Source organism: Zonotrichia leucophrys, chromosome 11 (genome assembly GCF_028769735.1).
Source record: "Zonotrichia leucophrys gambelii isolate GWCS_2022_RI chromosome 11, RI_Zleu_2.0, whole genome shotgun sequence".
Classification (NCBI taxonomy): Eukaryota; Metazoa; Chordata; class Aves; order Passeriformes; family Passerellidae; genus Zonotrichia; species Zonotrichia leucophrys.
Window position 1 is genome coordinate 3,274,509 of NC_088181.1, and position 19,688 is coordinate 3,294,196.

General features: G+C 45.0%; 1 protein-coding gene across 2 annotated transcripts in view; it reads right to left on the reverse strand.

The window, feature by feature from the left end:
- Positions 1–511: 511 nt before the first annotated feature.
- The window catches only part of CRISPLD2 (cysteine rich secretory protein LCCL domain containing 2), a 30,521-nt gene continuing 11,344 nt past the window's right edge, over positions 512–19,688 (reverse strand). For both annotated transcript variants that reach the window (XM_064723356.1, XM_064723355.1), the window contains 12 exons: positions 17,824–17,956; positions 17,609–17,724; positions 16,220–16,320; positions 14,900–15,058; positions 13,969–14,029; positions 13,145–13,211; positions 12,058–12,188; positions 11,866–11,909; positions 10,902–10,974; positions 10,165–10,240; positions 5,653–5,786; positions 512–3,789 (listed from right to left, as the gene is read on the reverse strand). In XM_064723356.1, coding sequence (XP_064579426.1) covers positions 3,735–3,789; positions 5,653–5,786; positions 10,165–10,240; positions 10,902–10,974; positions 11,866–11,909; positions 12,058–12,188; positions 13,145–13,211; positions 13,969–14,029; positions 14,900–15,058; positions 16,220–16,320; positions 17,609–17,724; positions 17,824–17,956 — 1,150 coding nt within the window. In that variant the 3' untranslated portion in view covers positions 512–3,734. The remainder of the gene's footprint in view (positions 3,790–5,652; positions 5,787–10,164; positions 10,241–10,901; positions 10,975–11,865; positions 11,910–12,057; positions 12,189–13,144; positions 13,212–13,968; positions 14,030–14,899; positions 15,059–16,219; positions 16,321–17,608; positions 17,725–17,823; positions 17,957–19,688) is intronic.

Consider the following 19,688-nt stretch of genomic DNA (forward strand, 5'->3'; position numbering starts at 1 on the left):
CCTCCCAGCGTTGCTCCTTTAAGCAAATGGGGTTGGATTACCAGGAAAAAAATCTTGGTTTGATTTGTGGTGCTGTCAGCAAGGATGAGCCTGGAGAAAATTTCAAAGGGAATTGCAAAATCTGGATACTTTTCCTTTCAAAAAATGAATTCACACCAGCCTGCTCAGGTGGGGAGGAGTTCACCTCTCTTGTATTTTGCAGCACTAAATCATTAAACACCATTTCCAACCCATTAATCTAACTCAGCCCTTATGTTGCAGGGATTCAAAGACAGGCAGTGATTTTCCCTTATTCTCAGTGTGTTTCACTAAGAATACTTCTTATTTTTGATGCCTGGGTACTGGGCAGTTTATTTGTTTGTGGAACAGGCTTTGCACATCCCAATCTCATTTGGACTCTCCAGGGGACACTCCAGTCCCCAGGAATTATCCCAAATAGCTCTTCTAAACACCAACCCAACTCTGGCTGAGCATTAAAGACAAGAGAAGCATTCATTCTGGGAAGGTTTTATTTCACAAATAATTCAGAAATCAAAAGAAAATGGAAGGGTAGGGAGGAAAAGATATTTTACAATTCTGTATTTAGACCAAAAAACAAATCTAGTTTATAAACAACCACGGCCCCTTGGAAAACATGCAAAAGCACACAAAAATTTACAAGCAACTTTTATACATAGGAAGTAAAATACACCATTTTTCATAGAAAAAAAAAAAAAGGAAAGCAACTCTATGAACTGGCCCTAAATATTTAGACTGCACAAGTGACAAACTGGAGCCTCCTCAACCAGCTGTTGGCTGGAAGTCTTAAAAAAAAGGAATGAGTGGAGCCAAGGCCCCACCAGCCCAGGCTCTGGATTTCACCCTGGTTGTGTCTCCTGGAGTTTGGGCTGAGCCAGGTGTTCTGCAATGACCAAGCCATTGCTTCCAAACCCCAAATTATTGGAAAAGAACAACCAGGCAGCAGCACCAGCTTTGGCTGCACCTGGATGCTTCAGGTGCCACAGATCTGCAGAGCTGGGGCTGAGGAGGAGAGGGCCTGGTGAGACACAGACGTGATGATGCATCTTTAAGCTGCACTGAAATATAGCAGGCTGAGAAATGTCTTGGTATCAGAAATAAAATCTGTCAATATTTGGCTAAAAAAACTGGTACTGTCCCACCTCTTCATGAATAGCTAGCACACATGATTGCGAGTCATTGACAGGTCATGACTGCCTTGGAGGACCTGATCACCCCTAATTCTGGGGGAGGTATGTTTAAATTAATAGCACCCAGGACCTCGAAAAATATTTGTGTAGTAAAGTCACAATTTCTCTTTTGTACAACAAATACAAAAATAAACAGATACAGACTTAAATTAACATCGGTTTCTAAAAATCCAAACCAGTTGGCTGAAGATAAAAATACGCGATTGTAACTTGAATTAAGCATTTTAGGATATTTCTGTTGGAATAATAACCCTTCCCCTGTCCCCTTTCTGTCACCTAGGTACATCCCCAGCTGTTTGGGTTTTTATGTGCTCTCAGTAATCCCCTGGGTTTTTACTCCAAGAGCCCTCACAGTCCTTTCCATCACCTTCCATCCGTAATTTTCATGGATCCCACGCTAGAGCCGAGGTGTTTTATGTGCTCCTGCAGTCCCCATGAACCTGACTGCACCTCTCACTCTCCCCAGTCCCATTCCCAGCCCATTTGGCCCAGGATTCTGGGATTTGGTCCCAGATTCTTGCTGCAGTGTTGGATGGGCTGGAACCAGACCACGCTCACCCCAACGCTTCACAGCGGGCAGAAACGGGGGAGCTTCTCCTCACTGCCAACATCTCAAATGCTCCCAACCAGCAGCTTTTCTAGGATATGTTCCAGCTGGTTTTAACATCAATTCATTTGTAAGAAAAGGAAATGGTTCAGTTTTCCTATCTAAAATCAATACTGTACACCTTGGACGACAATACTACATTAACAAAGATGACACAAAGGGTCACTTCTCTCTATCCACCCCAAAAGTGGCTTTTCTGTGCAGTATTTTTTGAGACAGTGAAATGCAGCTCCAATTTCAGGTTTTCATCCCAAATTCAGATTTTACGGAGAAATAAATCCCAGTGGAGGGACAAACTGAGTGATAAATGTCATTTAAATGCCATTTCCTTGGTGATTTCATGGTGTTTACAGAATTAAAGAAGAATTTAATCATATAAATGCTTACATCTGTCTAGATTAAACCAAACATGTTCTGGGCCTAAGAGCAGCTGTAAAACATCTGCCAAACAGAGGGAAATATTTTCCCATTTGTTATCCAATATTACAATTCAGTTATTGAACGGAAGGACTGCGCATTTACAAAAACTGAAGAATCACTGTTGGCTGTGTCTTCTCATGACTGATGAAGTTACTGCATGTGTGTGTATCAAAACTCACCAGATTTGTGTTTAGATCAATCATAAAAATTCATTTCCAATATGCAGCAGAGAATGTCCTTCTGCCTTAAACAAGCAGTACATGCTGAGCCCTTCTCTTGGCTTTGAAATGAATTTGGGTGCACGTCAAGACAAAAATATCAAAGTATGGAATAACACCATTACAACACCTTGTGAGTTTTGCAAAACCCACCATCCTGGATATCAAATGCTCACGGGTACATCATTGTGTTGGCTTCACAATTGGAAATTCCTGGAAAAATTAATTTACCCCAATTTATGCTGCCTCTTTAAAGTCTCAGAACTGCACACACCACAAGGAGCTTCACAAAGGGAAAGTGAACCTGTTTCCTACAGATGCAACCATTCCTAGCAGAAATAAGATCAATTTTATCACTACTCAACTACTATAAAACAACCAGCACTGCTGTATAAACCAATACACTGCATTTAACTGAAGTTATGGCGTGGAGTATAGGATGAGATGTGCCAGCACAGGAGCCCAATTCTCTGACTGCTCAGAGGTTGCCAAAATACCTGGGAGTGTTTGACCAGCAAACACCAAACCTGCTCTTTGGATGATCTGGTGGCCTCATTTTCTGCAGTGAGGATCTCTGCCACCGTTTTACACCCTGATCCAGGCCCATAAAAACTTTAATTTTGGCTGCCAAGAACAACCCCAAACCCCATCATTCGAGGTACCCAGCAGCCTCACACAGCTGCTACACGTCACCTCAGTAGGAAAACACCACTTTTTTGTGCTTTTTTTGCACAGAAACCATCCAACACACACAAAAATCACTCTGTCAGAGCCCATCCTCTCCCCGGACAATGCCATTTTTTCAATGAGTTTCTCATTTCAAAGTGTCCAGCGCCTGGACAGCCGCTCACTCCCGAGTCTGCTCATCCTCACACCCATCCCAGGAGAAGATTCACACCCTCAAAACACCATCCAGGGCCAGGCTGAGATCCCTGAATCTGCTGCACATGGAGCCACCACCATCCTGTGTAGCAACACCTCTGGTAAAACGAAACCTAGAACAGTTCATGGTCGCTGAATGCCCCTAGAGAAACACAAAACATGAGACAAAAAAGATACAACGCTGCACGGGTGCGATGAGATGCCAACAGCTGAGTCAGAACCTGGGGTCTTTTTTTGGGGTTTTTTCATTTTTTTTCCCCCTTTTCTTTTGGAATTCCCTGAAGGAGATGGGCAAGGAGGGTACGGGCAGAGCTGATGCCGTTCAGAGGAGCTTTTGGCGTCTCTGGAGATCAACAGAGAGCTCTCCCAAAGGAACCTGCACCTTCCCTGGGGGTTTTTTTACTGCTTCACAGCAAAGATTCGGAAGGCGTTCCCATCTGAAGGGTTCTTCAAGCTGGAGACAAAGAAAAAAAGAAAATAAAATAAACATGGAATGAACCAAGTGGACACAACACAGACCCAAACAGTCAGCTCTCAGTTTCTCCTATCTCTTTCCTACCAGGAGCAGGAGAAAGATAAAGGATGAGAAAGAAGTGGCACCAGTCCATGGCTGCACCTTTTTTAATGTTTTCAATCCAAATCTGTAGTGCTAATGCCAAAAAAAAAGGAGCTGGAAGACAACAGGTTCTCTTACAGCCCTAGCTTTTATCCAAGGAACACTGTGCTCCCTTGTGCAGAGATTCAGGCATAAAGAGGAATATGTTTTCCTAAAAAAAACAACTGCTGTCAAATAGGCTGGCAGGTTCCCAGGGCCTGTCTGGCTTGGCTCCTAGTGCTGGGAGTAGAAATGGCCCCATCAGCTCATGGTAAATTACAATAAATATGGATATTCCTTTTCAACCTGCAGAGGTGTCCCCAGCTGCTTGGGGTGGATGTGTGCTTGGGGAAAGGGGGTGTTTCTATTCCCGTGTCTTACAGCACTGAGAAAACTCAGGAAAAATACAAAATTTCATATTCCCACAAGATAAACATTGCAACAAGGGTAATGACCCAGTAAACCCTCAAGGAAATCTTTTCCCATACCTGTTTGGGTGTGTGTCTTTACCCAAGGTTATTTCCAGTGTCCTAAAGGGTGAGGGTTCACCTTAATCATGGAAAAGCTGTTTCAGTGTTTGGTGGATCTGACAGCACGAGGCTGCTCCTCATTGCTGAGTGTAAATAACACTTTCCAAATGTTCATCCCCACTGTGAGAAGGTCTCTGGTTTCCCTCACCCCTCAGATCAGCACTGGCTGCTCACATTGCATTTCCCTGGGAGGGGTGGGATTTATTCTGAGCTAGGGCACAGTTTGCCATCCCAGTAAAAAGTTGTCTTTAGGTATAAAATATAAGTGAAAGCAAGACTGAGATAAAAAAACTTCAAAGCAACAGGAGGTTTTTCACCTAAATCCAAGTTACCCACTTGGAAAATGCTGACCGTGGTAATCCATATTAAAACCCCCATATTTAACAGCTTGCCTCTCTTATTCTGCTTTTATTTCTTGAGATGCTCTAAAGCATTCTGGAATATCCACTGTTAGAATAAAAGCAGAAAGCTTGATAGAATTTCTTATGGTCTTTATAAAAGAAGAACTGCCCAGAGCAGACAGAGTTAGCAGTGACCAAAAACCCCCTTAACTGTGAGAAAATCTGTACTTGTGAACATAGCCCTGAGAAATCAGTGCCATCACACCGATATCTGAAAAAACACGTAACTGATTGAAAGTGAAGTCTCAGATTAGGAAGGACTGGATGGGCTGTGCTGGATTGTTGTGGTCATGAGGAGGTGCAGGATTTTGGGAGCACAGATTTGCAATTGGTCACTGAAATTGAGAAACTACAAAAAAAGCCTACAAGGGTGGCAAATGAATCTTCAAAAAGTGCTTGATCATGTCTCAAGAGGTTAATTTACTTATTTCAAAGAGAATAGAGGACATGAATCAACAAATGAATCCCACACCTAGAATTGAAGGGAAATCCAAATTACAAAACCCAAATCGTGACCCGGGCTGAGAACTGAAAATACCTGTGCTGACCTCCTCATGTCTTAAACACACAGCAAAACATATTAACATGGATTTGTGCTGTGACAGAATCTAACAAGGTTTAACAGCATTTCAAGCAGCCTGAGCACAGCACGCTCCATTTGCTTGGCTGTCACAGCTCGCAGGGACACTGGGAAGTCACTTCTTCCCAAGTCAAGCTGATATCTGCTGACCTTCCCAGGCAGCTGAAATCACTGGGAAAGAAGAGGGAAGTGCAAAGGAAGGAAATCTCACCTCTCTGACTGGACGCCGTTCCTTAAGGAGCCCACGTAGGTTTTCTTCTTCTCCACAGGCATCACATCCACAAAGCCTCCTCTTTCATCTGAAATGACTCCTGCATGCACTGCGGTTTTGCAGATACTGGAGCTCTGAAAAATATTTAATTGTTTTGATTTATGCACTGTCTATATTTTATTTACGAAGACTTATCGATTCCATCAGCACCAAGAAAAACTGAATAGACAAAGAAACAGTTATGAAACAGTTTTGTCCCTCTTTTGGACAAACTAGGGACCAGATCTTGTAGGTATGTCATAATCCCTGGGTGAAAGAAGATCCACCATCACCACAGAGGAGAAGCAGATTTTCCATCATTCTGAGGTGGAGCTGCACATGTGAGATCATCATAAAATCATGGAATGGTTTGGGTTGGAAAGGACCTTAAAACTCATCCAGTTGCACCCCTGCCATGGCAGGAACACCTTCCACTGTCCCAGGTTGCTCCAAGCCCCATCCAACCTGGCCTTGGACATTTCCAGGGATGGGGCAGCCACAGCTTCCCTGGAAAACCTGTGCCAGGGCTTCCCCATCCTCACAGGGAACAATTCCTTCCCAAAGTCCAGTCTAAACCCACACTTCTTCATCTTATCCAGGACCAAGACTGAATTGAGGACAATTTTCCAGCCAGTGCCTCTTGGGACTGCACCAGAGAAACCTCTGAGGTGAAGCTACTGACAGCAAAGGTTATTCACACAGTTGATTGGAAAGTAAATGCTTCTCCTGAATTAAGGTAAATGATCACTAATTATCTGGGACAGTTCACATCCTTCTTTCTAGGAGAGACACAAGAGCTGCGCCCTTTGTCTGGTGCAGTTTTTGGATGTTTTACCCCATAAAACAGCATCAAATGTGGACAGAGATTACACTTCTAGAAAGACCAAAGCTTCTCTGTTGCACATCCCAGATGTGCAGAGTCACAAGAGCTGGAGGAACACAAACCACCAGCAACTGATGACTAAGCCCCCAAAACATCCAGAAAAAGGGAGCAAAAGCACAGAAGGCTGAGGGACAGTGTAAACTTGGCCATCAGCTCTCTGCAGGGTTTACGTACAGCAAGCTGGAAGAACAGAAAGGACAAACCAACTCTGCACAGCAAAACTGCAGCAGGTGAAAATCCCAAGCCCAGAAATGCCCTGATTGCTAAAAATCCAAGTGCCACAAAAGCAGTGCCAAGTGCAACTGTTCCCGTTGTGTAAGCAGGGTGCAGCCCTTGCTGCCTCCCTGCCACAGCCATATATGGCAGCTCTTGTCCCCTATATATATATTTATCACTTTGGATGGCCTATCTCTTGGCAGCCCTCAGAGTTTTGAGTGCTGGTTTGGTGTTTTGCTTCTATATATGGTCAATGGAGCAAGGGAATGCTGTGTTTGGAAGATATGCAGTGAATTTGCCCTAATATGTGGTGGGAAATCTATAAATCTAAAACTGGCTCGTAAAATTAAACTGTCCTGGATCAATTTGCAGCACTCTCCACTGGGAGATATCCTGAGCAATGTTCTTTTCAAAGCATTCCTGTTATTTTTTTTCCAGGACTTGCTGTTCCGCCGCTCACTCAAAGCTCTGAGCAACAGATCTACCCCAAACCTCCTCTTATCACTCTGTTGGATTACAGCCCTCTCATGTCCCAGGCCACGCTGTGCTTTGATTAACTAATTGCAGAGCTTTTGGAAGATGAGATATTACAAGAATAAGGTCCAGGAGTACAGCAGCATGGGCAATAAAACAGTTTTCCATGGCGAAGCCCCTTGGGATGCTCTGAGACCAATTCCTGATGAAATGAGCCCCAGGGCACACACCATAAAATGACAACACACTTTATAGTGGGTCATTAACAATAATCTCTGACTGTGAGCTTAATCACCCAGAATTTCCTCACTAGTGTGACTGGCTTAATCACCAAGTTCATATCTCCTGGGAGCTGGCTCTCAACTCAGTTTGCTCTGGTGACAAACTCCTGCCTCTGTGCAGGCCATCCATCCATCCATCCATCCATCCATCCATCCATCCATCCATCCATCCATCATCCATCCATCCATCATCCATCCCTCCATCCATCCCTCCATCCATCCCTCCATCCATCATCCATCCGCCATCCATCCGTCATCCATCATCCATCATCCATCCATCACATCCATCCATCCATCCCTCCTCCCTCCCTCCCTCCATCCATCATCCATCCATCATCCATCCATCCATCCATCCATCCATCCATCCATCTCCAAGCAATCACTGCACAACTGTGGATAAATCCTTATCTCAAAAGTTGGGCAGCTGTTCTCTTTCTCTCCACAGGGTTCCTGGGCAGGGATGGGGATGGGTTTCCCCTGCAGGATTATGTCACACCAGGAGCCAGGCAAATGGCAGAGTCTCATGGAAGTCAAAAGCTCTTTTACAACCTCCATAAAGATCCCAGGCTGTTCCCACAGCTCCAGGCTGGACAGGGCTTGGAGCACCCTGGTCTGTGGAAAATGTCCCTGCCCATGGCAGGGGGTGGAACTGGATGAGCTTTGGAGTCCCTTCCAACCCAAACCATTCCATGGCTCTGTGATCATCCCAGAACCAGGCCTGTCCACTTTACCATTGCATATTTCTTGCATTTTTTTCATTTACCCCAAAATTCAAGTCTCCTCTCTGTCCCTGTTCCACAGCCTTACTAATTTCCCCACTAACAAGTCCCTGAACTGCTTTTTAAAGCAAAGTGCAGACTGGAAATGGGGATACATGTTTCATTGTCTTTTAGGTAGCTTATTTAAGACTCGTTTGGAGCCCCAGGGCCGTGAAAGTGCCACACTGGACATGAAGCTGGCAGCCCAAAGCCCTCCCAGAAGACCAGCACTTGTCTAATCCAGCTCATTGCCTGCTTTAATTATTCCCAAGCAGTGGGCTTGGGTTAATTCCCCTGCATGGGCCTTTCTCCCTAGGAAAATCCTTTCCCCAAATTCTCCTTGCTTGGTGTGGTTATTTCTCTTCTCCACTTCCCATTCTGAGCATTCCCACCTCTCCCTTTGCAGCACCATTCAGAGTCACCTCAAACTCTTTGTCCCACCTGCTTTACCACCAACCTCAATTCTTTCAATTCTTTCCTGGCACCTCCACATCACCCTTCTAGCACAGCAGTCCAAAAAAAGGTTAACCAAACCCTCGAGGAAGTGGCCAAATACTTTTTTATTGCTGCTGCTTTTTGTTTTTCTCCCAAGCCCCTGTTTCTGAAACAATACCCAGGAGGGAGAGTAGGAAATGGGTTCATTAAAGGACGCTAATCCTTTTGCGTCAGTGCAGTGCCAGCCTGGGATGCTGCTCCTCACCTAATTCCTTTGTAATCACAGGCCCTGTTCAGGGCTGATCTGAGGGAGCTTTGTCCTCTCTAAAAAAGACAAAACTATTTCCCATTTCCTGCAGGTGGGAGCATGCAGGTACTGCAGGGAGGCAGCTGCTCCATGGATTTGCCTGTGAGCTAGGCCAGGATAACCTGTTTGTGCAGCTCTTCCTTCAAAAAAATCGGTCTGGAGCAAAATTAAAAATAGTGTGGGGTTGCTTTTTTGAGTTTTTTTTTTTTTTTAATTGCTTTCAAAATTGCTTCTCCAAATTACTGCATGATTCCTGCAGGATGGATTTTCTCAGCAGGCTGCAAAGCTCCGGGGTGACCTGAAGCTGGGGGTCCACAATGTGCTGGCTGCTTTCCCCAGGTTTTCTAAACCAGGATCCCACAGGCTACAGAGCAGCCAGGGAGCTGCCATTCCTGAACACAGCCCCCGATGGAAAACAGAAAATGAGGGAAAAAACAAAATAACCAGACACCCACAAATGGAAAAACATTGAGACCCAGTTTTTGGAGGCCTAATGGTAAGAGATTTCAAGAAAATGACTCTGCCTAGTTTTAGCATCAAGTCTCTGCTCATCCCCTTGAGCAAAGCTCAGAAAAACAAACCCATAAAACCAGCTCACATGCTTTTTTTCTTTCCACTGCTCTGAGCTCTGTCCTGGCTGCTCAGAAGCTGTTCATCCCCCAGAAAGAGGAGGAAAGGAGAGAGAGAGGTCTTTTCTGTCAGCTCTAAAGTGTGATAGGATGGAATAAAACCCCTTTGGTGCTCATCTATAAATCCCAAACTGCTTTAAACAAGTACAGCCGTTATTTCACAGCCAGAGCCCAGAGGCTTGGGGAAGTTAAGGGACGTGACCAAATCTCAATGGCCATGACCAAATCTCTAGGAAGGAGTCAGTGCTGGAGAATAGAACAACTCACCAAATCCAACTCAAGGAGTTGTGGAGCGACACATCCAAATCCTTCCAAATAAATCAGTGTACGGAGACTAAAAGGGTTCCCCAAGCCTGCTGACCCCATCTTTCACCTGCTTTTTCCCACATGGAATAACCACAAAAGAGTTTGAATTTCCCCCCTGAAGCCCAGAGCGAGCCCAGCTGTGGGACAGGGCAGTCAGGATGTGCAGGGAGAGGTTTGGACTCACATCAGCATAAACGTTGGTGCCGAACACGGGCGCCCAGTACGACGGCTCGTCCTTGCAGTGGGCAGGGCAGTAAATCCTGGAAAACAACGGATTCAGATTGATTCTGCTGCACAGGAAGGCCAGCTGCATTCCTGGGAGATTTCGAGTGCCTGCATCTGGACTGCAGGTGGCAACAGTGAATTTGATTACTCGCTCCCCTCAGATGACATTTGGTTTTTTGCTGCAGAGCTGCAAATAGAGGGATTTGGACCAGCAGAAGAGGGGTTGGTCTTTTATTACCCTTTCAAGGGGGACTACCTGTATTTTTGCACATAAATCTCTGTTTGTCCTCCCCTGCCCTGTCACTTACTCCTGCACAATTTCCAGAACAAACTTCTTCCACGTTTTAAGGTGGAAAGGAAAACCACATCCAAAACCAAAACTCAGCAAATGCAGAAGCAAAAAGACAAAGAGCGTGCATTTTCACACTCACACATGGGAGTGTGCTGGGACAGGATTGTGCAGCCTGGCTGATATGTTGCTGAAGCCATCTAAAAACCATAAAGTGAATTTTCTACAGTGATGCCAAGAACAGCACGGTGGCAGGAGGAAACACACAATTCCCAACCCCTTCCTTCAGCTGAACCAGTATGACCAGCTCTTCTCCCACCAGTCCTCAATTTCAGGGCCCTCAGCACCTCTGTTAAGCTGCCCCTCCTTTGGGACAGAGGTTTTTAACCCAACAGATTTTGTGTTACCTTGGGCAGTGGCTCGCTGGCTTTTTGAAGTGGCACAGCTCAGCTACCGTGGTGTAACAATCCAGAGTCTGTGCTGCCAAGATAAACGTGGAAAGGCAAATTATTAGACCCAAAAACTCAGGCTGCTGCAGAAAACACAAGTCAGAGCCACACAATGCATTAAGTGGGACCCTTGAGCACCAAGAGAAAAGCTGCTCCAGCAGCAGGATCCCAGGATGGGGCTGACCAGCTCTAGAGCAGGAATCCTACAACCACAATACAAGGTGGACTTGAAAAGGGCACAGCTTTCAGAAGAGAGAAGCAGCTGATCCACAACACCTGGGTTTGCTACAGCTCCAGATGTGGGGCCCAAATATCCTGACAGCTGCAGTTCTCCCTGAGAGGGGCTGGGGTGGATCCCATCAAAAGGATGGTTCTGCACTGGAGGATTTTTCAAAGTTATTCAGAAAGTGGGAATTGTTTAAAAAGCAGAGCAGTGTTTATTTGTATGCCCATCAGAAATGTGATGACTCAGTGTTAAAAACTAATTTCACATGTATTGTGTTTTTCATTTCATTACTGCACTGGGACATTAGCCACTATATTTTTTTTTTTCAGTTTTTGTAAGAGTTGACAATTGACTGAAGCTTTAAAGATGGATGGCTCAACTTCCACTCCTTCACTATCAGCAGCTGGACCCCACATGATCCATCAGCAGGAGATGCTGCTGGAATTGGCCCATTTTCACCTATTTCTCTACTTTCCTCCCAGGAAAATGAGGTGGAATTGCCCAGGGTGGGTGGGCTTCACCCTAAGGTTCTGATCACCCCAGACCACCACTCCAGGGTCTGGCTGTGGCACAGAACCATTTGACACAACCACTGAAAATGAAAAAGAGCCCTGAAAGGAATTATGTTTTCAAGTCCCCCCCATAAAACCCCAGCAACAATATTTTTTTTTTTGCCCCTCAACATTTAAAACTTACTTGTGACTTTGGAAACCATGAATGCATTCGAAGGTTTGCTTTTCCTGTAAAACAAGCAAACAAAAAGAAAATTATTTAAAAAAATAAGCAGAGTGGAATTATTTGGAGCGCTGTGTCTACATGAGAGCAACAATGACTGAATATTTGGGTGTATTTAAAGGTAATTCTAACAGTTTTTGGCGGGGGCAGTACCTGAATGACTCCACACCGTTCCTGGTGGATTTCACAAAAGCAGGAGTCCTCCCTTTCCTGGTGATGTCCACCAGCCCTCCCTTGTTGTCCAGGATTCCATAGTGGATTGCAGCACGGCAGATGCTGGAGGACTGACAGGAGATAAACAAATGTGAAATGAAATTAAATAAAATAAATCTCATTCACAGAGCAACGCTGCCCAAGTGCTACGTGAAAAACAGAGGAGAAATGAAACCACCACCAGAGCACCAAGTGGAAAATAAGCTGAGTACACTCCTTTGGAATCTGGTTGTTAAATCTTCCTCTCCCAATACAGATTCTTTTATTACTATTATTTTAAGCACTGCCTGGTTGAATGGCAAGATATTTTTTTTTTAAATAACAAAACCATACATTTAAATACAATTTAGAGGAAAAGCAGAGCTGGAAGCGAGAGACCAGTCTGAAATATTTCCAGTTCTAGAGAAAATATTCAAACCCAAAATATTTCTGCTGACGCCACTTGGAGGGGTTGGGTGTCTGCAATCACAGAATTTCCAGGGCACAGACACATCAGGGGTGATGCAGTCACGCACCAACAGTTGGAACAGGGAAAGAAAACCTGATTTTACCCAAAAAAAAAAACCCTTTAATCTTCCAACTTCCTTCACACCAAAAAGCAGTTTTGATGGGGAAATGGTATCATGCTTTATTTATAGATTATCTTACTAATTTAAGATCAAGCAAATCAGCCCAAAATATTATGTAGTTATAAAATTTAAGTGTTTTTTATATAAAGTTTCTGTTCAGATGACAGGAGCAAAGAGATCTTTGTAGGAGCTGCCTATTGGTGCTCATCCCTCATTTTCCATGGGACATTAAGGACAATTCCTGACAAAATCACATCTGGAGCCACTTTGCCTTCCCAGAGTCTGTCCCTTTTTTCAAGATGAGGAAAATACAGATAATCTTTATTAGCACCATTTTACAGCCCCACAACCGGAGAGCATGAAAAGCCAAATTACAGCAGAATTGCTGGCATTTCCCATTCCTGTCATTCCCACTGCCTCCCACAAATTACATCCAGCAGCTATTAAAAGGTACTTACACTTTCATAATAAAATGTTCCAAAGATCTTTCCCTTACTGTACAAGCAGCCAGCTGGGCACAAATACCTAGTAAAGATATTTATCTTTGAGGGTGGCGAAAAACAATTCAAGAAAAACAGACTTTGACTCTATTGCACTTTAATAGTCATTCCATTCATTTCACGTAGCCCTCCTGTTTTAAAAACAAGATTGCAAAATAGCTGCTTTTTTAAAACAGTTGCTCCACCCTCCTTAAGAGCCCGACCAATATTTAGGTTCTGTGGATTTGGTTTTTCTCCAAGTGATAAACTGTCCTGTTCTCTGCACAAACCTCAGCCAGAAGTTCTGGACTGGCTGGGAGGGGACAAGCCATGAATTATTGGTCTGCCTTGGGCAGCAGTGGAATGCATGAAAAAGGCTCAAAAAATGACTCTGCTGAAATTTATTAAATTATTTTGGACACCTGAAACTGTGGGTCATCATGGCTGAGTCAAATCATCCAAATCACCTTATTGCCAGGCTTGGCTGAAGGCTTGGATTAAGAGAAATTTAGGGGATTTTTTTGTTGTTGGGTTTTGGGGCTTTTCCTAAGGAGATTTACCTAGAGGGTCACAAAAAATATATAATGCAACCTATCCTATGTTTGCAAGAATTGAATAATATTTAGTAACAAAATATAAACATTTATTAAATTTATATATTATATATTATATATTATATATTATATATTATATATTATATATTATATATTATATCTTTTTATTATACATATTTATAGCAATAAAAAGTAAATATTTATTTACTTTTCCCCTCAGCATTCCAAGAAGTATCAACAAAACCCTACCTGTTGCACGTTGAGCCTCTGCACTTGTCTCTCATCTTGGTTTCACAGGTAATGACTTGTGCTGGGGAGGAGAAAAAATACTCAAATAAATACATTTTTTTAAAACAGGAAATTGCTCAGCCTGCTCTTGAGCTACAGAAATGAGCAAGCTCCACACATCTTTCCTGGAGGTCTTTGGTGCAGCAAGATAAAATCTGATTTTTCCAGCCTGGAGCAGTTGGTGCCTCTTTAGCCCTTCACCTGAGACAGGTGTCTCTGCAATATTAGCAGGGAAGATGCAGCTGACAGCTGAAGGCTTTGATTTACAGCCCGAGGTCTGCACTCAGAGCTCTCATTCTCCTTTTAATTACAGACTCTCCAGATGCTGGCTGATAAACTTGAAAAGGGCCCTCTGGCTTGCCCCACCTTGTTTTCTCAATTGGTGTCTTTTAATTAACAGCGGCTGGAAAACAACTCAGGAAGCACCAGCAGCTCCACTAAAAACTTCAGAAATATTCCCCAGCAAGGAATACAGAGGAAACAATCCATAAACCCCAGAAAAGTTGTGAAGAAGGGTAAGTGCTGAGTGTAGAGTTTTTTAAAGGAGAAATAAAACCAGTATTTCCTAAATGTATTACTGATTGAAGGGGACTTTTGGTACATTGATATTTTATTGAGATCAGGAGGACATGGATGCTGGAGTCAGTCAGAGGAGGCCACAGGGATGCTCTGAGAGCTTTGGTCACCACTTCCAGCAGATTTCTGCACAGCTGAGATGTTCACACAGTGAATTTTCACACAGATCACCTTCCCTTCACTCAAACATCCTCTCAGCTTCTTTGTCCCTGATCCTCCTCATCACTTCCCACACCTTTTCCCACAGAGGTGCTCCAAAACCCATAGGAAAAGGAAAGAAAAGGAGAAAAAGAAAAAGAGAAAGTTTGTGTCTTACTCATGTAGGATTCTGGGGTGATTTTCTTGGGCTTGGTGGTTTTGCTGGGTTTGTTTTCTGGAAGGTGGAACTGCACCGGCTTCTGCTCGGCCACCTGCGGGATCTCCACCTCGTTGGTCTCGTCTGTCTCAGCAATGATGGGATCTTCATAGCGGTGATCTGGGCAGAAAGGGGGGTTCAAAATCATCACAGTGTGCTCACACTGGTGGGCAAGTCAGGTTCATGGTCAGTGGGGATGGTTTGGTTGGACAAGGATCTGCTTTTAGGCAGCTGGGAGATGAGAAATGCCCATTGGAGGCAGCACAGGACACCCCTCCCCTGCTCCTCTGCACATGAAGCAGCATTTACAGCATCTCACAATAAAGATTTGAAGGAATCCTCACTCATTAATGAAAAAAGAACTGTCATTCCTTCCTCTGTTTCCCACTGAGCTCTTCCCTCTGGAGGAAAACTCAAATTTGCTGAAGGGCTCATATTCCATCAGGGCATCCCCCTCCTTCTCCCTGCTGCAGCCCACCTGCACCCTGGGGTCCTCCTTCAAACCCCACAAGATAAAAAATGAGAAATGCATGGTGGCAGCAAAATTAGCTTAGGGTAAGTCTCCAGGGAATATCTCTGTTTTCAAAGAGCTCAACTCTCTGGGAAGAAAAACACTTGGGAGGAGAGAAATGGCCCCAGGAGATCCTGGATGCTGCTGCTGGAGGGCTCACTCTAATAATCTGTTTTATCCTATTGACCTCTCTTCCAAAAACACTCCACAGGTCAGGAAAAACCCTTCAGGATCCCCTTCCTCTGCTCCAAGGGACACGAATCGCCAGGTTCATTTTGCACCCCTGAAAAGCTGAAAACCATCCCTTGAATCCCCCACCCTGAAAGGTGGGGAGGGAGGCAAAGGCTCCACCATGGGCCCCTGAAGGTGCAGGGCAGGCAGCCGAGCTCTGCCCACCCTGGAATGTTCTCCAAGCCCTGGAGAACATTCCAGCAAATGTTCTTCCCCAGCAAACCCCACCAGGATGGGATCGCTCCTGCCAGTGCTCAAAACACCCTACAGCTCCCAGGCCAAACCCAGGGGAGCTCAGAGCTGCTTCTCCCCATCCAAACTCTCTGGAAAACGTGCTGAATCCCAGCTCCAGACTTTCAGCAGCTCAGGGATTCCTGCTTTCAGTGGCTGATGATCTCCCACGTTTCCCAACACCGGAATACTGAGGATGGCTAATTAAGAGGGGCGTGAAGCTGTGGCTGGCTCCAATCAGAAGCTCCCACCTGTTTGCTCCAGCCTTGCCCCCCACCCCAGAGGAGCCCCAAGCCCCCCGCAGGTACCTTTGTAGCAGAGGTTGTTCTGGCAGCTCCCCCCATAGCTGGGAGGGCACTCGGAGCAGGGACGGCCGGTCTTGTACGGAGCTTCCCCAATCCAGTTGCCCCTGGGAGCACGGGAGAAATGAGCACCCATCAGACATCCAAATACCCTTCCAAGCCTCCAAACCCAGAAACATCATCCTGGCCTAGAGCAAATAAATAGAGACTAAACAACCAGCCTTGTAGGAAAGGTGTTCCTCCCTGTTCCATCTCTAAAATGATATTTTTTCGGGGTTTGCTAAATCATGTGCCATATTGCTTTTATATTACATTACAATATCAACACTAGGGCCTTATGTAAACAGAAATAAATCTATGGATTACTGCATTTTGCTGAAGAAACTCCCCAGAAACAACAGCCCGTTTTGGCCTCCTGTCCTGCCGGTTTTAGGGGATGGGGAGGTTGAAGGAGCCGGAGTTAAGCTGTGCCTATAAACTCCTGGGTTATGCTCTTTGAGCAGTCTCCACCTATAAGGCTACATGAGGACAATGTGCACCGGTGCCAGGGAGAGGAGATTAAGCAGAAACTGCAGAAACAGAGTGTTTTTCCATGCAGCAGCTCTGAATGGATGACGTGTAAATCTCCCAGCCTGCTGAGGGGGCTCTGTGGGAGATGCTGTTATCCCTCAGGAGCAGCAGGTTGGTGAATCCCCCAGAACCAGGAGCAAAATGTGCTCATCCTATGTGGGGAGAGGGGCTTAGAGAGCCCACCCAGAGAGCTGCAGCCCCACATTTCTTTTTCCTTTGCATTATTCTGCAGTGATCCCCTGAAGTCAGGTGCTCCCCAAGCCACTCCGTTTGCATACGGAGATTTCCCTATTTTGTTTTGTTTTGAAGTTTTAAATTGCCACAGGCTTGGAGTGGGAATGCTTCTCCTATTAGCCATTAAACCAGAAAATCTCAACTGCCGCTGCCAGGTAGTAAACTCCTCCTGGATGTAGTAGGCAAAGAAATATGATTTTCATTTTGAAATTTAATCAAACCGTCGAGCCGGTGAAATCTCGACTGCTGCAGCTATTTCAGGGTTTTTTTGGCACCCACCACCACCCCATCCCTTCCCACCCTGTGACAGCAGAGAGCAAGCCTGGCTCAGCAGCCAGCTCCATCTCCTGCTCCTCCTTTCCCTTCCCGTGGCAGGGACATCAAAGCTCCAGCCTGGCCCCAGCCTCCCATTCAGTTTTCCAGGCAACGCTCTCTCTGTAGCTTTGAACCAGCACAGTGCTGCTGTCTAAAGAAAAAAAAATTTAAAGCCACAACCAGCAGTCTAGACTGCCTGAAATCTCTTCCCCAGAGCTGGTTGAGGCAGCTGCCAGTGTTGGGAGGGCTGGAGGGAGCCCGGCTGCTCTGCCTTACTTGGGGGAGTAGTTGCAGACCAGGTAGACAGCGTTCTCCCAGATCTCCCCCCACACATTCATCTGCTTGCAGACGTTCACAGCACAGCCAATCCTGTTGGTGGTGGCCCAGACTATCTGTAAGGGAAGTGTGGTTGTTGAAAATAGGTAAATTAGCTCGATCCAGACAGGGGGGGATGTGGGGAGTGTGGGTGCAGAGCCCCTGGAGGGCTTTACCTGGGTGTAATGGGTGCACATGGCGCCTGAGCACCTGTCTGGGCACCAGGGGTTGCACTCGTGGGGGTATGGGAAGGTGTAATCCTTCACCTCATCGTACCAGGACTGCACGTGGAAGGCTGGAGATCGATACCTGAGGGGGGAAAAGGCAGCTGGAGTCAGGATGTTCTGGTAGAAGATTTCAAACTAAAAAAAAACAAAAACAAACAAAAAAAAAAAACCCCAAAAAAAAAGCAAAACAAAAAACCAAAACAAACCAACACCAAAACAAAAAAAACCAACAAAAAAACAAACAAACAAACAAAAAACCTAAAACCCAAAAAAAAACAAAAAAGGGTTTTTTAAAATGTTAAAGCTGAGGGGTTAGATGGGATATTGAGAAGGAATTGTTCCTGTGATGGTGGGGAGATGCCCAGAGAAGCTGAGGCTGCCCCTGGATCCCTGGAAGTGCCCAAGGCCAGGTTGAACAGGGTTTGGAGCACCCTGGGACAGTGGAAGGTGTCCCTGCCCATGGCAGGAGACTTGGAGCTGGAAAGATCTTTGAGGTCCCTTCCAACCCAAACTGTTGTGTGTTTCTATGATTTTTTCCCCCTCAGATTCACAGCCTGACCTGACTCTGTATTATTTATAGGTTTGACATGATCCTCAAGTGCTGCTGACCTGAAATGCCCTCTCACTTTTCCACTCAACTACAAAATAACTTTCTAGTTTGGCGGGAAGTTGTGTTTTGAAAGTAAACACAAGCTAGGCTTTGCCAAACATCTTCAACCAAAAGCCATCGTGTACCTATTTTACCAGGGGGCAATTTGCTAAATCTGGGAGTTAACTCACAGCCAATACTGCAAGAACTTTGAAAGTGAGTGGGCTTTTCCTCACCCACATCCCACCAGGAGCTGGTGTGGAGCACTTTGTGCTCTGCACTCCTATCCTGCCTTTTTTTTTGGCAGCAATATTCCCCTGCACCAAGCCCCTTTATACCCTGTGTGTAATTTCTGCCTCAGATATCACAGTCTGATGCTGTTTGTGCTGTTTGGGGGGCACAAATGGTGTCAAAACCACCTGTACAAACTCATACACACTTCACACACAGTGAACTGTACCAAATCCACTGCTTTTTGATGGCTTTCAACAGCTCACACCAAGCCAGCTGCCAGAAATCCAAATGATATCATTACCCACTGGAGCTTATCCCCTCAGCCAACTTTTCATTAAAAATCACTCATTAGAAGTATTTCAAAAACATCCATCTCATGATGTCATGAGGCAAATTCTTTCCGAATCCTATTTTACAGGAGAGGAAATGGAGGCAATCAAGTCGTGGCCCGTTCCTGAAAAAGCTGAGATAAATCTGAATTTTCTTTCCTCTCAGGGACCTCAAAGGGAGCAAGATTGGATCTTCCTCCATCAGGAACCCATGGCCATCCTGAGCACTTGTAGGACAGCCAAGAACAGCACGATCTTTTGATTTGATTTCCAATTAATTAACCACTCTACTTGCCAAACATTAAAATGGGCCCAATTTTTACATCCGGCTAATTTCACACCAGCAAATTTCCTTTGCTTTCCACCAAGTTCTACCTGATTTACAGCAAAGATAACTGGACTTCCACCCAGGAAATGAGGGGGAAATGCTCAGTGCTTCTGAGCAAGTACAAAATGTTAGCTGTGGAAAGCAGGTTTAACCTGTAGCAAGCTTAAAAAGAGGGGCTTAACAATAAACAAATTTCATCTTGAGATGGAGAGGAAAATCCCTTTGGAAGCCTTCATGTCAGCTTTCCTAACTGGGTTAATGACTCTAGTTTAACTACTTGTCCCAGGAATTGGAAAAAAAAAAACCCTACAAAGTGTTTTCAGTAAAGAAAAAT